The 14,428-nt window shown below is 49.4% G+C and overlaps 1 protein-coding gene across 2 annotated transcripts; it reads left to right on the top strand.

Annotated features, from left to right (window-relative positions):
- Positions 1-1,121: 1,121 nt before the first annotated feature.
- Positions 1,122-12,494, top strand: LOC144120606 (uncharacterized). Of its 2 annotated transcripts, none has more exons than XM_077653181.1 (4): positions 1,122-1,327; positions 4,439-4,592; positions 10,070-11,635; positions 12,293-12,494. In XM_077653181.1, the coding sequence occupies exons 1-4, from the start codon at positions 1,145-1,147 to the stop codon at positions 12,427-12,429; spliced, it is 2,040 nt and encodes a 679-aa protein (XP_077509307.1). In that variant the 5' UTR covers positions 1,122-1,144; the 3' UTR covers positions 12,430-12,494. The 2 variants fall into 2 exon arrangements, with proteins under 2 accessions (XP_077509307.1, XP_077509308.1); XM_077653182.1 differs by having other exon boundaries at positions 1,122-1,331; positions 4,449-4,592.
- The last annotated feature ends 1,934 nt before the right edge of the window (positions 12,495-14,428 follow it).

Genomic DNA, 14,428 nt, shown 5'->3' with positions numbered 1-14,428 from the left:
AAAATAAAACGTGCAACGAATACCACGGGCGTCTGTTTTTTTCGTTTTCAATTTTTGTCAATGTTATTGGCCCCCTTTGCAGAATGGGGATTCGAACAGCCGCGACCGGGACGGTCCTTTATTTTTATTCGGCTATTTCTACTAGAATGAGGCCAGGAGCCTCGCCCACGTCTAAGTAGACACAAGTTTTCGCGCTTCAGTTAAATGTGCTCAGCGCTCCCTTTTCTCGAGACCGTATTGTGGCTTCAGAAGAGGCCGATGGCACGTCCTCGCAACTTTCAAAGGCTTTTAGCATAGCGCAGACGCACTAGCGTTGACGTATGCCAGCCGACCGGATGCCGGCTGCGCACGCGCAATGGGTCCGCCGCCTATACCTCTGCGCGTGCACAGCCGCCGTCCGGTTAACTGGCATACATCTACGTTAGTACGTCTCCGCTATGCTAAAAGTCTCTTTTGTCAGCGATGCCAGCGTGCTTTCTCCCCCGAGCTTTAAATTGCACACAGGCAGCGAAAATCATGACTCTGTCAGTACTCATTTGCTGGTGCCCTTTCAAGACCAGCAGGTCTTGAGTCGATTCTGGTTCTTACAAGGCTGTAAAAGTGTTTGGAATCGATACGTGCGTATTGCGGGCCCTCGTGAAGAATGTAATCAAGGAACCCACAGGACAGGCACTTGTGACGCTGATGCCGGGAGCATCAAAGCCAGCATCACAAGCTTATTGCCGGAAGTGTGACATGTGCCACAGTTTGGATGTTGAAGCTAGTGACCTAATCGTAATAATCAGCCACATTACGTCCACCGCGGGGAGCACGCCTCGATCTATCATCTCCATGCATTCTTGTCTTGCTCCAGGAACGCAACACAATATTCCTACAAACTTCCTCATATCTTTCTATCTGACTTTCGGCCGCCCCCGGCCGGCTATGCTTCACTTTCCTTGGAGCACGCTCTGTTACCCCAAGAGACCATCGCTTATCAGTGCGCCGTATTAGAAGTCCCATCTAAGCAGAACTGAAATATCGCTTTCCTTACACGATCAGCCGCGTCCCCCTCTTCCCTCGGGGCAGAATTACTGCTGGAGTGGGACTAACTAAGGTGCGACTGTGGATTCAAGCAGGTGGCATGCTGCCGTGTGGGTGACCTATGTCGGCGGCCAAGTCCTGCTGCGGCTGGTTCGCCTGCGCGGCCGTGGCAGTGATCCTGTTCTGTGAGGGCTGCTTGCTTCACGCCGAGCCCGCGCTGATTCACGGGCTCGCCGAGTCGCTCCAGGTGTCAAGCAGGGACGCCTCGTGGCCCCTGTACGTCGCCAACGTCGCCAGCGCTTTCGTAGGTAACGGTTGTGGAGTGTCCACATCGAAAGCTTTTCGCTGTCTGCTCACTCTATACTAAGCATGCAAGGTTCTCTCGTAGCGGTGCGCTAAAGTTTTAATGATAAGTGAGAGAATGTCAGCAAGCCCCGGACGTACGAAGGCGGCTTCATAGTCGAAGTCGTCTGTACTCCTGCCATTTGTAAAATGTGCCAAACTTCTCGCTGTTTGCCAGCTTGTACCACAGCTGTCTTCTCAAACATCATTTTACGACTCTTAAGAGCACGCAACTATAGAACTGTGGCAACCCGTTTTGGGAGCCCCATGCCTCAGCAGTCGCCAATCCTGGTTCATGGTTTATCGGGGTGTAACGTCCAAAAGCGACTCAGGCTACGAGGGACGCCGTTGTGAAGGGCACCGGAAATTTCGGCCACCTGGGCTTCTTTAACGCGCACTGACATCGCACAGTACACGGGCCTCTACAATTTTACCTCAATCGAAATTGATCGCCGCGGCCAGGATCGAAGCCGTGTCTTTCGGGTCAGCAGCCGAGCGCCATAACCACTGAGCCAACGCGACGGCCACTGGCGAATTCTATACTGGCGCGTGTCTATACATTGATTATTATCGACGATGGCATCGGCCATCGAGCTGTTGGCGAAGATCATTAAAAGGCGACGATATATCAACATCTTATGATGTATTCCATGCGGTGTTCTGGAGGAATGCTCCGAATACCCGAAGGAGCATAAACTACGCCGCAGTATCGGCAAATTCGAAACAACGATTGGAATTAGCCGATACCGCGGCGCGGTTTGTTCCTTCGGGGATTCGGAGAATTCTTCCAGAACGCCGAATGGAATACATCATAAGAATTTATATCTTCGCCTTTTAATGATCTTTGCGAACAGCTCGATGGCCGACGCCATCATCGATAATAATCAATGTATAGACACGCGCCCGTATAGAATTGGCCAGTGGCCGCGGTATCGGCAAATTCGAAACAACGATTGGAACAAACCCGCCGTGGTGGCTCAGTGGTTAGGGCGCTCGGCTACTGATCCGGAGTTCCCGGGTTCGAACCCGACCGCGGCGGCGGCGTTTTTATGGAGGCAAAACGCTAAGGGGCCCGTGTGCCGTGCGATGTCAGTGCACGTTAAAGATCCCCAAGTGGTCGAAATTATTCCGGAGCCCTCCGCTACGGCACCTCTTTCTTCCTTTCTTCTTTCGCTCCCTACTTTATCCCTTCCCTTACGGCGCGGTTCGGTTGTCCAACGATATATGAGACAGATACTGCGCCATTTCCTTTCCCCCATAACCAATTATTATTATTATTAATGGAACAGAAGACGCATTGCTGTCAGCGTGGAGCAAGGAAGAGGAAGTTGCTCCTGGTCGACTACTGAAACAGAGGACCTGAATGAAAAATGCAAATTGGTTTTTGGGGAAAGGAAATGGAGCAGTATCGGTCTCACATGTCGGCGGACACGTGAACCGCGCCGTAAGGGAAGGGACAAAGGAGGGAATGAAAGAAGGGGAAAGGAAGAAAGAGGTGCCGTAGTTGAGGGCTCCGTAATAGTTTCGACCATCACCTAGGGATCTTTAACGTGCACTGACATCGCACAGCACACGGACGCCTTAGCGATTCGCCTCCATAGGAACGGAGCCACCGCGGTCGGGTTCGAACCCGGGAACTCCGGATCAGTAGCCGAGTGCCCTAACCACTGAGTCACCACGGCGGGTAGGACCTGAATCCAAAACGCCTATTCAAACCCGCGTTGCAATTACCGACGCAGAGGACCTGAATCCAAAATGCCTGTTGAAGCCCGCCCTTACAAAAATGGTTTACAGACAGTCTATAGACTTCTTGTAGACCCTATATTTCCTTCCTATAGATACTTATTTTTGTCTATCCGTAGTCTATAAACTGTCTATATACAAAAGTATAATAAAAGTGTATGGCCATAAATCTATACATGGTTTATAGACTCTCTATAGGATTTGTATTGCTTATAGACTGTTCTCTAGGGTTCGTCAATAGTCTATAGTCTTTATAAACACAAGTCATTGGGTAGTCTATAGACTGCATAAACGAATTTCTTTATGGGCGGGTTTCAGTTCGCGAAGCAAGCAAACATGCTCCAGATCGCCGATTGGAATGCGGCATTAGTTTTCGGCAGGTGGTTATCGTTGAAGTAGAATCACAGAATGGAGGACATTCCAGTTTCAATTTCAATAACAAAATATTTCTTCAGCTCCCTTTCAGTCTTTTCATGGCACAGCGTGCGTTTCAGCGCCACCTCTTTTCGATGCACGAGAAACTCTATCACGGCGCACGACGGCGCGCGGTGGACGCTCTGTAGAATTACTACCAGCCGAAAAAAAAAATAGACAGCCACATCTGATAATAGGGCAGCAGATGAAATTTTTATTCAAAACACACTGTCGAGTAACAACCGTGCATGCGTCAAGCAATCAACGTACGATAATTCAGAAATTCAATTTCCTCTAAGGTAAGCCCTATAAATGGGGAACTTACACAAGAATTTCCATGTTTAACGACATATAGAGCCTCAAAGATTTCGCATGCCTTAAAACTATTTTTCAGTGGTTTCTGTGGGGCATGTGAAATCTAACGATGACGGTTATTGGGCCACAAATCAAAGATACGACGCCTGGTAAGCTTAGAATAATCGAACCGTTCCGGTGTCCGTTACATCTGTATCACGGCAATAAAATATTTAGGTGTGTCAGAAAGTTCACAGATAGGAAGACGCTACGGGCTCACCCGCGGAGAGAAAATACTGGAATTCCATCGTAGCGATAGTGGCGACGCCAACGCGATGGGGGTAAGGTGTGATTTTTCCATTTGCGCGTTATTTTCTAGGTACTGAGTATAACATCTGTGCACGGGAGAAAAAAGGGCACTAGTAGTTTTAAGCGGCTGATAGGATTTTCAAGAGACAGCTTTTTTATCAAACAACCTATATTGGAAACTGGTGATCGCAAACTACGATACTTGTCATGCGGAGGCCATTTTGATTGGTTGGGTCTCCAGGACTTGTGCCTATAGCTTGTGTGTGTGTGTTGGGAGACAGCTAACATCATTATATGAATTATATATAAAAAGAAATTCGCAGGTCCGGTTGCTGGTTTCCTGAGCAAGATCTGGCCAAGAAGGCTGCTTGTGGCGGGTTGCTTGGCGGCGTGCTTGTCCGTTGCCTGCTGCTATGTCGTCGCTGGAACATTGACGTACTGGACGCTGTTAGCAGGAGTTGCTTTTGGTAGGCCCGGCGTTCGAGCTTACCTGCTTCTTTGTTAAAAAGTGTGCAATCAAAGCGTTCGTTTTATGCAGTACAGTGAATGTGCGGGACAGGGGCTGTTCATTGGCAGTGCGCGCGGCTATTGCTACTGCTGTTCTGTGAAAAATGCTCGATCAAGAATGCGCCCTTGGAGATCACGAAACACAAGCTAAAGAGATTAGTCTCTAGTTGCAGAAAAAGAATAGATTATAACTTTATTTGATGTGCGTCCATATACACTCCAGGAAAGAGGAAGAAAAATAAAAAAAGCATAAAGTTCACATTAGGACCAAAATCCGCCCTTCGATGTCACGAAATTCTCTAATTCGTCAAGACAGGTCACGTGACCTTGTTATTTCACCGCAGACTGCCCACTGTGGCCTGCCACCGGCTAGTGAGCAACCTGTCTACCGTGGTAGGTGGCAGTTAAATTAATGATTGATTGATAAAGCCCGGTGGCCTTGTGACGTCATCACAAAATACCCGCCTGGTTGTGACCAGCATAGTTTCTAGATAGCAACTAAGATAGCATTAGAGTTCACGTCAGGAGCAACCGAGGCGTCCGGTGTCACGAAATTTGCTGATTGGTCGACACAGATATGACGTCACAAGGTCACGAAGTACCAAAGGAGGTTTGATTCCGCAAGTGACGTGACCCCAAAGGATCCAATCAAAGTGTCTACCCAGCGGAGACATTCAAAAATGGATCTAAATCGATAATTGATGCGCAGTATTTTAATAGCGATTAGTGGACGGATTAAAAAGGATTAGTGGGTGGAATAAATATATTGATAGATTTATTAAGGATGATTAGCAGTGGGAACAAGACGGAAACGATAGATAATTGGTCAGTGGAAAATGATAATCATAATCTAAATAAAAATCTGATAAAAATGCGATATAGGCAAATGTCGACCGGCACCTTCACTGCAAAGCGGGTACCTACTACTGCTGCTAGCAGTCCGAATATGGCGCCTAATGGACCGCCAGTTGCAAAGAAACTGACGCAGACACACACAGAACTTGCAAACAGAACCTGAGAAAAAAATATTTTTGGAGTATTATATGGACGGTAGCAACTGCGCTCCCCGACGCTATAAAATCTGCTGTCTACCTCATCGTCGGCAGTAGGCGCAAGCATGAAATGGTGTGCAAAAAAGTTGTACCACTTTCTGGGATGACTCACAGATGGCGGTAGCTGCACTTTGGTAAGATGATATTCGTCGTTTGCCGTAGCCGACCTTCGCAGACGATTTGGTCCTCATGGCAGAATCACCGGCGGAAATGCAGGCGATGCTGAATATATGCAACAAGCATACAGTGTCATTTAGGCTGAAATTAAAGTGCCAAGAAGACTGCCATCGTCAGCTTTTCAGAGGACACTGCCGACGAAGCAGAGCTGAGGCTTGGTGAAGTGAGTTTGACAGTGCTCATCGAGTACAAGTATCTCGGGGTGAGACTCCACTCCAACAGACCAATCTACTACCTCCAAGAAGAATCAGTGCGAAAGGCAGCCACACGCGCTCAACCAATAATCCGCCGACGATGTCTATGGGGCTGCAATAGATTCATAATGGTGCGAGACCTGTGGAAGCTCGTCCACGTCCCCGACCTTATAAAAATGGTCTATAGATAGTATATTGACTTCTTATAGACTCTAGTGCCTTCCAGGAAGTATAGATATTTCTTTTTCTATTCATAATCTATAGACTGTCTAGAGATAAAAGTCTACTAAAAGTGTATGGGCATAAATCCCTACATTGTCTATAGACTGCCTACAGGATTTGTATTGCCTATAGACTGTTCTCTGGCATTTGCTCATAGGCAGTCTGTTGAGTTTATAGGCAGAAGTCTATGGACAGTCTATAGACGGTCTAAAGTAATCATTGTAAGGGCGGTCTCACATTTGAATATTCGGTAATCTGGCTTTCGGCGACAACGCTTAACTGGCTGGAACGGCGACAGCGTAAGGTGGGACGCATAGCGCTGGGCTGTCATTGTAAGGTTGCGAACGAGGCAGTGCAAGGGGACCTGGGGTGGTCCAATTTCGAAGCCCGGGAGGCGACGAGCAAGCTGAATACCGCGGCCGCCTCGTTTTCATGGCGCCGGAGCGATGGGCGCGCCGCGTGTTCGAGTATTTGGCCGCTACGTGCATCCGGACGAGCTGGACGACCCAGGTCTACCAAATCTAGAAGAGGTATGCGTTCTTCAAGGACTCCACTGCGGCAGACACGGCTGGGAAGTGGGCTGTCGAGGTGCGGGAACGGCTTGCAGAGGCCGAACGCGTACTGCATTGCGCGAGCACGGAGGAGCAGGCTACCCTGACTTTCTACCGGAGCCACAGGCAGACCATCGGCCAGGACAGTCTGTACGACAACAGCGTCGGCAGTGCGCTGCTCTTTGAGGCTAGAGCAGGCGCCCTCAAGACGCTCGCACACCGTCGCCGGTACGACGAGACGATGGCGTAAACTTGTGTCGGCTGTGCGGCGCCGAAGCCGAGACGACTGAACACGTCGTGATGCGGTGCGTAAAACCTCAGAACATCGCTCCCAGATGGCGCTACGCTCGCGCTGGCGCTCGATTTTCGCACGCCGAACGGCCTTCCTGGCGATGGCGCCAGTGTCGCCAACCTATCCCCCTTGGTGCAGGCGGCCAAAAGTAGACTCTCGGAGTGGTGGGCTGCAGTGCGCAAGCCGTAGAAACTTCTGAGTTTGTGTGTAGAGAATTGTCTTGTCTTTAGTGTACTCTTCAGTGTTTACTGTGTTTTTTTTTTATGCCTGGGGCGCCAACATGTTGCCCACCCGATACAAAGGGTAGAGTCAATAAATCATCTTCGTCATCAGCGGTCTGGTTCTGTGGCTGCTGGACGTGCTTCGACCTTCGCCCGCGTCTCTTCTTTGTGATGGACAGCACGCGTGGTGTTCGTTTCTGTTTTAACAGCGTGAGGAGCCCTCGCCATCAGTCGCTTTTCTTCCAGCTAAACAGCGCGCTCAGCAATCCTCAGCGCTTCTAGAACTGAACGAGCTCCCACGTTCCGCTGCGCCTCTTATTTGTGACAGGCAGCGCGCTAAGTGTCCCTGGCTGCTTTCGGTGCTCGACGCGACGAAACGCTCTCGTGTTTGTCTTAGGCTGACGCGTTGAGTCACGATGGCTGCCTTCTCACCTGTCTGTGTGGCTATATAAAACTGTATTTGGAGTCATAGGCGAGCCTTTCTGTTTGTTAACTCATCCGTATCTGTTGCACGGACACGGCAGCAGCACTACAGATTCATAGCATTTGAAAGCGCAGTGCGAACGGGCGGAACATGTCGCAGACGACGATTAATTAAGCCCCCCCCCCCCCCCCCAGAAAGTGCTGTGGAGGCTAACGAAAAGGGTTCAGCTTAAGTTAGGGACAACGCAGCGAGCCATGAAAAGAAAAATGATAGGCGTAACATTAAGAGACCGGAAGCGGGCAGAGTGGGTGAGGGAACAAACGCGGGTTAACGACATCCTGGTCGAGATCAGGAGGAAGAAATGGGCTTGGGAAGGGCATGCAATTCGAAGGCAAGATAAACAATGGCGCTTTAGAAAGTTAGGTGGGCGGATGAGATTCAGAAGTTTTCGGGCATACGGTAACCGCAGCTGGCAAAGGACAGGGTTCATTGGAGAGACATGGGAACGGCCTTAGCCCTGCAGTGGGTGTAGTCAGGCTGCTGCTGCTGCTGCTGCTGCTGCTGATGATGATGATGAAGTGCTGTATGCCAATTATAACACATGGTGAGATACGCGGCGGCAATGGCAGAGTGGTGAGAGTCATAGGGAAAAAAAGATGCCCTATTCGCACCGACGCTGGACCTAATCCCTACCGTGTCAGTGGCAGTGGGAAATTTCGGCAGGTTTTATGTCTCCTAGACTTACCATTTGGACGGAATATTTAGGAATTTCTCAGAAAAGTTCGGGTTCAGGGTCGAGACAATTTCCTCTTGTGCTTTCTAGATGTGATTGGTGTCTAAGAGCATTTCATACTGATGACGCATTGTGCATCGCCACGTTCAATGCACGTGACAGTGACAGGACTACGATGATGGTGCCCCTTGAAAATGATTTCAGCTGCATAATGCTTTCTTAGAGAGCATTACTCTTGCCTTCTGTGTGACTTTCGCGCTTCCTGCTAGGATTGATGTGCTCTTCTGTTGTATGCCGCGACAGCGGGGTCTCGGAAAGATCTTACCGAGTAAAAAAAAAAAAAAACTCTGTAGCATGTTCACTATCAGTCAGGGGTTATTGCAACACCGAGGTGCTATTTTCAGCCAAGTAGAACACTCTTTCGCTGTGTGTTAGGCTGAATTCTTTTTCGAACCGGTTTCACATACATTCTTCCCTTCCCCTCTAGGGCGTAGGTCGATGGTGACATTCCATCTATTTCATTGTCCGATTATGAAAAATGACGGAATGTTAATAACGCGAAAGAAAGATGATACAAATACGTGAATGAAGATACCTTAAGGCTGGCTAAATAACGAATTAAATAGTGAGGCATTTCTAAGGTTGCGTTTCCTCCAACGGCATCTGTCCCGACGACAGGACTTGCCATCCTCATTAGGCATTTCGCTGGGTGAAATTCAGGCCTGTAGTCTTGAAACGAACTCTACATTTTACCGTGCGCGTAAACGAAGTGACAAGAAGCGAGAGCCTGCTGCATCGACCTTTCGTTTTTGTTTGCACGACACACAGCAAGGAAACGAAGAAATATCTGGCACGAAGATAATGAGTGTTGCTTCCACTGGCGCCGCCATGTTTCCTGCCCCTTTGAGTTCCTTGTGGTACACCTTGCAAATCTAGGGAAAACTCAGTGTTCTTTCTAGCGAACTGCAAGTTGTCCCTTTATGCGCAGGTCTGATTTTAACCTCGGATTCTAGCGCCATGCAAAGGGCCTCCGGTCTTGTTTATCCCTTTTAGGCGAAAGCGTTTAATGCGACAGCGTTAAGGCTCCTGTTCTGCGGAAAACCCGGAGTCGCGTTGTCAGGGTTATGAGCGTCAGGGTTATGAGCGTCAGCGTCAGGGTTATGAGCGAAAAATACCCGGAGAACCAGCCTAGGTGGGCCAGCCAGGTCATGTGACCTTGTGGCGTCATCATAACATGCCAACCCGATTGTGAGCAAAATGACCACCATGACAGGTGGGAGTTAAATTATTGGTTGCCGAGCAACCTCGGGCCGTCGCACAAGCCCTACCGATGGCAGCAACTTCCCCCTCAGGGAAGTGGCGCATTGCTTAACCACTGCAGCACTGCGCCAGGAGTGGTATGAGGACTCCCAGGGATCTATGAATGGGAAGTCGTGAATGACCAATTACGCATATATGGACATTAACTCATTAACGCTACGCGTCATGTCCTTTAAGGCGGAGCTTAAGTGTCCCCTCCATTTATCCAGAAGGTTTGTGTGTTAGGAAGGTGCAATGTTCCTGTCTTGCAGGTGCATCTTGCGGAGCCACCAGGACGGCGTCGGTTGTCATCGTGAATTCTTGCTTAAGACAGTACCGCTCCATCGGCAATGGCTTCAGTTTGAGCGGGGAAGCTGTCGCGCTGTACCTCGGTTCGCCGATCGTCGACAGGCTGGTCCAGGAGTACGGTGTCCGCGGCGCAATGCTGGTCCTCTCAGGGCTGCTCCTCAACGCCCTAGTCTTGGCGTTCTTCCTCAGTCGCATGTCTTTCGACACGAGCGAAGGCCCGGGTCAAGAACAACCTCAGTTCACCCGGAAGAGGTCAAATCTGGAGGACAAGGTGATTATGGAGGAGCCGGCATCCATTCCAGAGGAGGATGACTTGTCAGCCGTGGCGCCTTTTTCGCAATGCTCCGTATTCGCGACCAACGGTAATGACTACAAACAAGGCAAGACCAACCTCGTGATATGCGTGGCCGTGATCGAGCACCGACGTGAAAGCGATTCGGGAAGCGAGTTTCGCGCCGGCAGAAGTCCCTCGCTTCAGAGTTCAGTCTGCCACCGGGAAAAAGAAAGGAGATTTTCGGGAGATCTGAGTTTGCTGACGCAACGCAGGAGCTGGAACTACGAGGGACTCGTTGCGAAACGGCGCAAAAGTCTGCTGGAAAAGTGGGTCAGTTCTTCTATCGAATGTCTGCGCGCAAACTGCCAGCCCAACAATGTCTACTCGAAGCTGGAAGAGCAAGAAGTGTCCCGCTCAGATGAGGGCAAGTCACTGCGTAGCGCTGAAGAAGACAGTCATGAGAGTCTTTCGGCAGCCCTGATTAGTAGTAGTAGCAGCAGCAGCAGCTCATTGAATACGAGTACGAGCTCGGGTCTCAACTCGGGGTGCGGGCCGGATGGCTCGCGAGAAGAAGCGACTAGTGTCTGTGGTAGCGATGTGGCTGACCAGGTACCGCAGAGCGGCGAACAGAGCGGCTTACCTCGTCGAGGCACCGAAAACTCCCTTGAGAACGGAGATTTAGCAGGCGCGGAGCTCGTGGACAACGTGGACGGAGTCCCGGTGAAGCGACGCTACTCCCGCCTGGCTCAGGATATCCTGCTACGGCAGATGGAGGACAAGCGTCGCCGCCTGTCGGCTCGTTGGCTCCGAAATCCCCGAATCTTGTTACTCTGCGTGGCCAGCTGCGTCATGACCAATTCGACCATGATATTTCTTACCAGACTGGCGGACCTGCTGCGAACGAGAGACATTCCGACGTCGGTGGACGAGAAAGTTCTCCCCATGTTCTGCTTGGGGAACTTGGTCGCCTGCCTGTGCTCCGGCTGGTTCACGGACGAAGGCCACATCAGCGTGCGCAGGGCGTTCGCCGTGGACTTCTTCATCCTGGGCGCTTCCATGCTCATCGTCTCCCTGCACAACAGCGTCAACACGTTCGCGGTGCAGAGCCTCTTGCAGGGCTGGGTGTTTGGACAAACCAGTGCGCTCACTCCTGTGTTGCTCGTTGAGACTCTGGGTGTTCTTCCCTGCGGCTTCGCCTTTGGAGTGATCGCATTCGTCACAGCGCTCAGCGTTCTCTGTAGACAGTTGCTCATAGGTAAGCGCGCGCTTCACTTCAACGCTCGGTTTATGCGTACAAGCTTGAAGGTAAGTTCCCCAATATAAATCAAGGATGCTGCAATCTGTCCTGGACTAGAAATATATGCTTTGGAGGAAAAAGTGAACCGGACGCGTAAGCGGCTACTGAAACCGATTGCTCCGTTATTAGCGGGTGGCTCGATATCACTGGAACACGCTTGTGGAGCCGATAGTTCGACTCACGCTTTTGCTGTGAAACAAGGCCATGCTGGCGGACTTGAATCCTATTCGCCTAATTCCCTTTTCTAATGCCTCAACCGATGATGAGTGGCTGTGAATCAACGCGTGCCTACAACCAGCTTGTAAGCGGCATGAATGATGGAAAGGCTACTTTGATAGCTGTGATACATCTACGTCAGCACTTCGATTCCTTAGAAATCCACTGCGACTTCAATTTGATAGAAATTCCGCGTTCTGTCTGTGCGGAAGAAGCAGTTATAGTGAGAACAGCACTTGATCTTAGACTTTAAAAACGCTATGATGAATCTATTAAGCGTAGAGGAACGTTTAATTATTCCTGTCATTCGACAACGGTACAACGCGAGGAAGCGTACGCTTCAACAAGGTCGGATGAGGGTACGCGCAAAAGTGTGCGTCTTTTTTTCTTTCTTTGCAGTTCATTTCAAGAGCTTGTTCGGGACACAGGAGTTCATCTTCAACTTCCACGGCATCTTGGCATTGGCCATCGGCTGCGTATTCCTCGTCGAGACGAGGTTCAACCGGGCTTCCGTGCGAAGCCCACAAGAACTGTGATTGACCATTCGGCGGACCACCGCTTGAGATGATTGATATACCTCTACGCTTGATTACATTTTCAACGCTGCGCAGTGACTTATTTATTGGCATTCTGTACTGGTCTGCCACAGTTATTGTACTGCTAGCGAGCGTCGGTAGGTGCTGGTGTTGAGCGAAAACTGTACGAAAGCATCACACCGAATGCATACACAAGCACAAAACCAAGGCGAGCGGCAGTTACGCCGGCGCTACGGACGCTATGCCAGCCGCTTCGCCATTGCAACCGTAGCGGCATGCGTTCGTGGACGGGAAGTGGGCGAGTACTATTGTTCAACACCTCGTCCCAGCCATCGTAAAGCTCTGTGTACGAATATTTCAAAGATGATGGCAAGCTTTAGAGGATGGAATTTCAAAGAAGATGCATAAATGGGATCTTGTTGCCGCGTATTATACCAGGTGGTACAGGGAAGGCGAAGTTATTTTCAAAAATAGGCTTTTTGGGGTAAAAATATGGATTTTGCGGCATGGTATTACCGGTGTTGGTGGACCCCGGAAAGTTAGTGAATTGTCTTATACAGTGAGCTGGTAAACTAATCTCTGATAACTAGCTTTTTAACTATTATAGTTAGGCACCTAGTTGCGATTAGAGATTTGTAGCCGGTCGTTAGTAATAGCCATATCAGTTTTTAGAATTTCGAAAACGCGGTAATCCTCGGTGCTGTGGCTCGACAAAATTTGGCTACATCGTGCAAAAAATCATGCGCTTTCGAAAGCATGCAGGCAAAGCAACACCTCCGGTGCACGTAACTATTCAAAAAACCCAAATTTTGTCGAGCCACAGCGCCAAGTGTAATCGCGGTTTCTAAATTATAAAAACTGATAGCGCTACTATTAACGACCGGCTACAAACCTCTAATTGCAACTAGGTGCTTAACTCTAACAGCTAAAAAGTTAATTAATAAAAAAATAGTTAACCAGATCATTACTTATGACGATTCACCGGTTTTCTGGAGTCCGCCAACACTGTTAATACCGCGCTGAAAGAGACGTATTTTTACCCGCAAAAAAAACAAACTATTTTTGAAAATGACTTAAAGCCTTCCCTGCAACATCTGGTACATAGAGGTTTTAGCTTGCGCTCCCAATAATACTTAATCAAACTGCACAGTTCATTGTTGTCGTTGGCCCCTGGCGGAGTAGAAGCGCCGCCTTTGACGTCATCATCGTCAACATCGTCATCATCACCATCATCACTTAAGGTGTTGCCATTCAGACATTAATGCAGGCTTCCCCTAATGTAAGAACTTAACGAATCAACGGCAATCATCCTATGGCAAAAGCTTGTGCAATTTACTTAATTTGCACATTCTTAATTGAAAACGTGATTTTCTTTAAAGTGCTAATGAGTCTCCTAACACCACGTTTGAAAAAACAGTGGAATAAGAGCCGGTGTGAACAGCCGATTGTAAGCAGACAAGAGTTGTACAATGGAGGGACGGTGGGCGCAATTCCGCGCAGGTTCTTGTCGGGGAGGTTTCTACGAGAGCGTGTTACAGGGCCTGCAGGCGCGACTAATTGGCAGCGGCTGATTGGCAGCGGCAAGTTTACGCGGCGGCATGCGAAGGAGAGAAGGCAGCCGAACGCGTCGATCCTCCCGAAGAAAACTGTGTATGCTCCACTCCATACACGCGCATGACCCGGCCGTGACAGAGTGCGGCTAACACAGCATATATGAGCGGCCCGCGAATGTGCTACCGCAAAGAGTTTTAAGCTGGCACGTATACTCTCAACGAATACACAAATCCTTTTTTTTTTTTTGTAGCGGAGAGCATTTTACCTCGAAATGTAAGCATCCAGTTTTCCAAGAAATCTGACGCCAAAAACTGGAGGTTGTTGTCAACAGAAAACTCTCAGTTGTTATAAGCTGCTTGCATGCATAAGTATTCAGAGCATTGGACGATGAAGGATTAGGAACAAAGCCTAGTGGGAACACCTCACCGTTATTCTATTTCCTAAT

The sequence above is a fragment of the Amblyomma americanum genome, chromosome 2, assembly GCF_052857255.1.
Source record: "Amblyomma americanum isolate KBUSLIRL-KWMA chromosome 2, ASM5285725v1, whole genome shotgun sequence".
Taxonomy (NCBI): domain Eukaryota; kingdom Metazoa; phylum Arthropoda; class Arachnida; order Ixodida; family Ixodidae; genus Amblyomma; species Amblyomma americanum.
The sequence above is the reverse complement of the archived record's forward strand: the minus strand, read 5'-3'. Positions and strand labels throughout refer to the sequence as shown.

Bases quoted from the DNA above. Each gene is read 5' to 3' on its own strand.
- LOC144120606 (XM_077653181.1), top strand. From the start codon at position 1,145: ATGTCGGCGGCCAAGTCCTGCTGCGGCTGGTTCGCCTGCGCGGCCGTG. The intron at 1,328-4,438 runs GTAGGTAACGGT...ATATATAAAAAG, and splicing joins CCAACGTCGCCAGCGCTTTC to AAATTCGCAGGTCCGGTTGC. The intron at 4,593-10,069 runs GTAGGCCCGGCG...CCTGTCTTGCAG, and splicing joins GTTAGCAGGAGTTGCTTTTG to GTGCATCTTGCGGAGCCACC.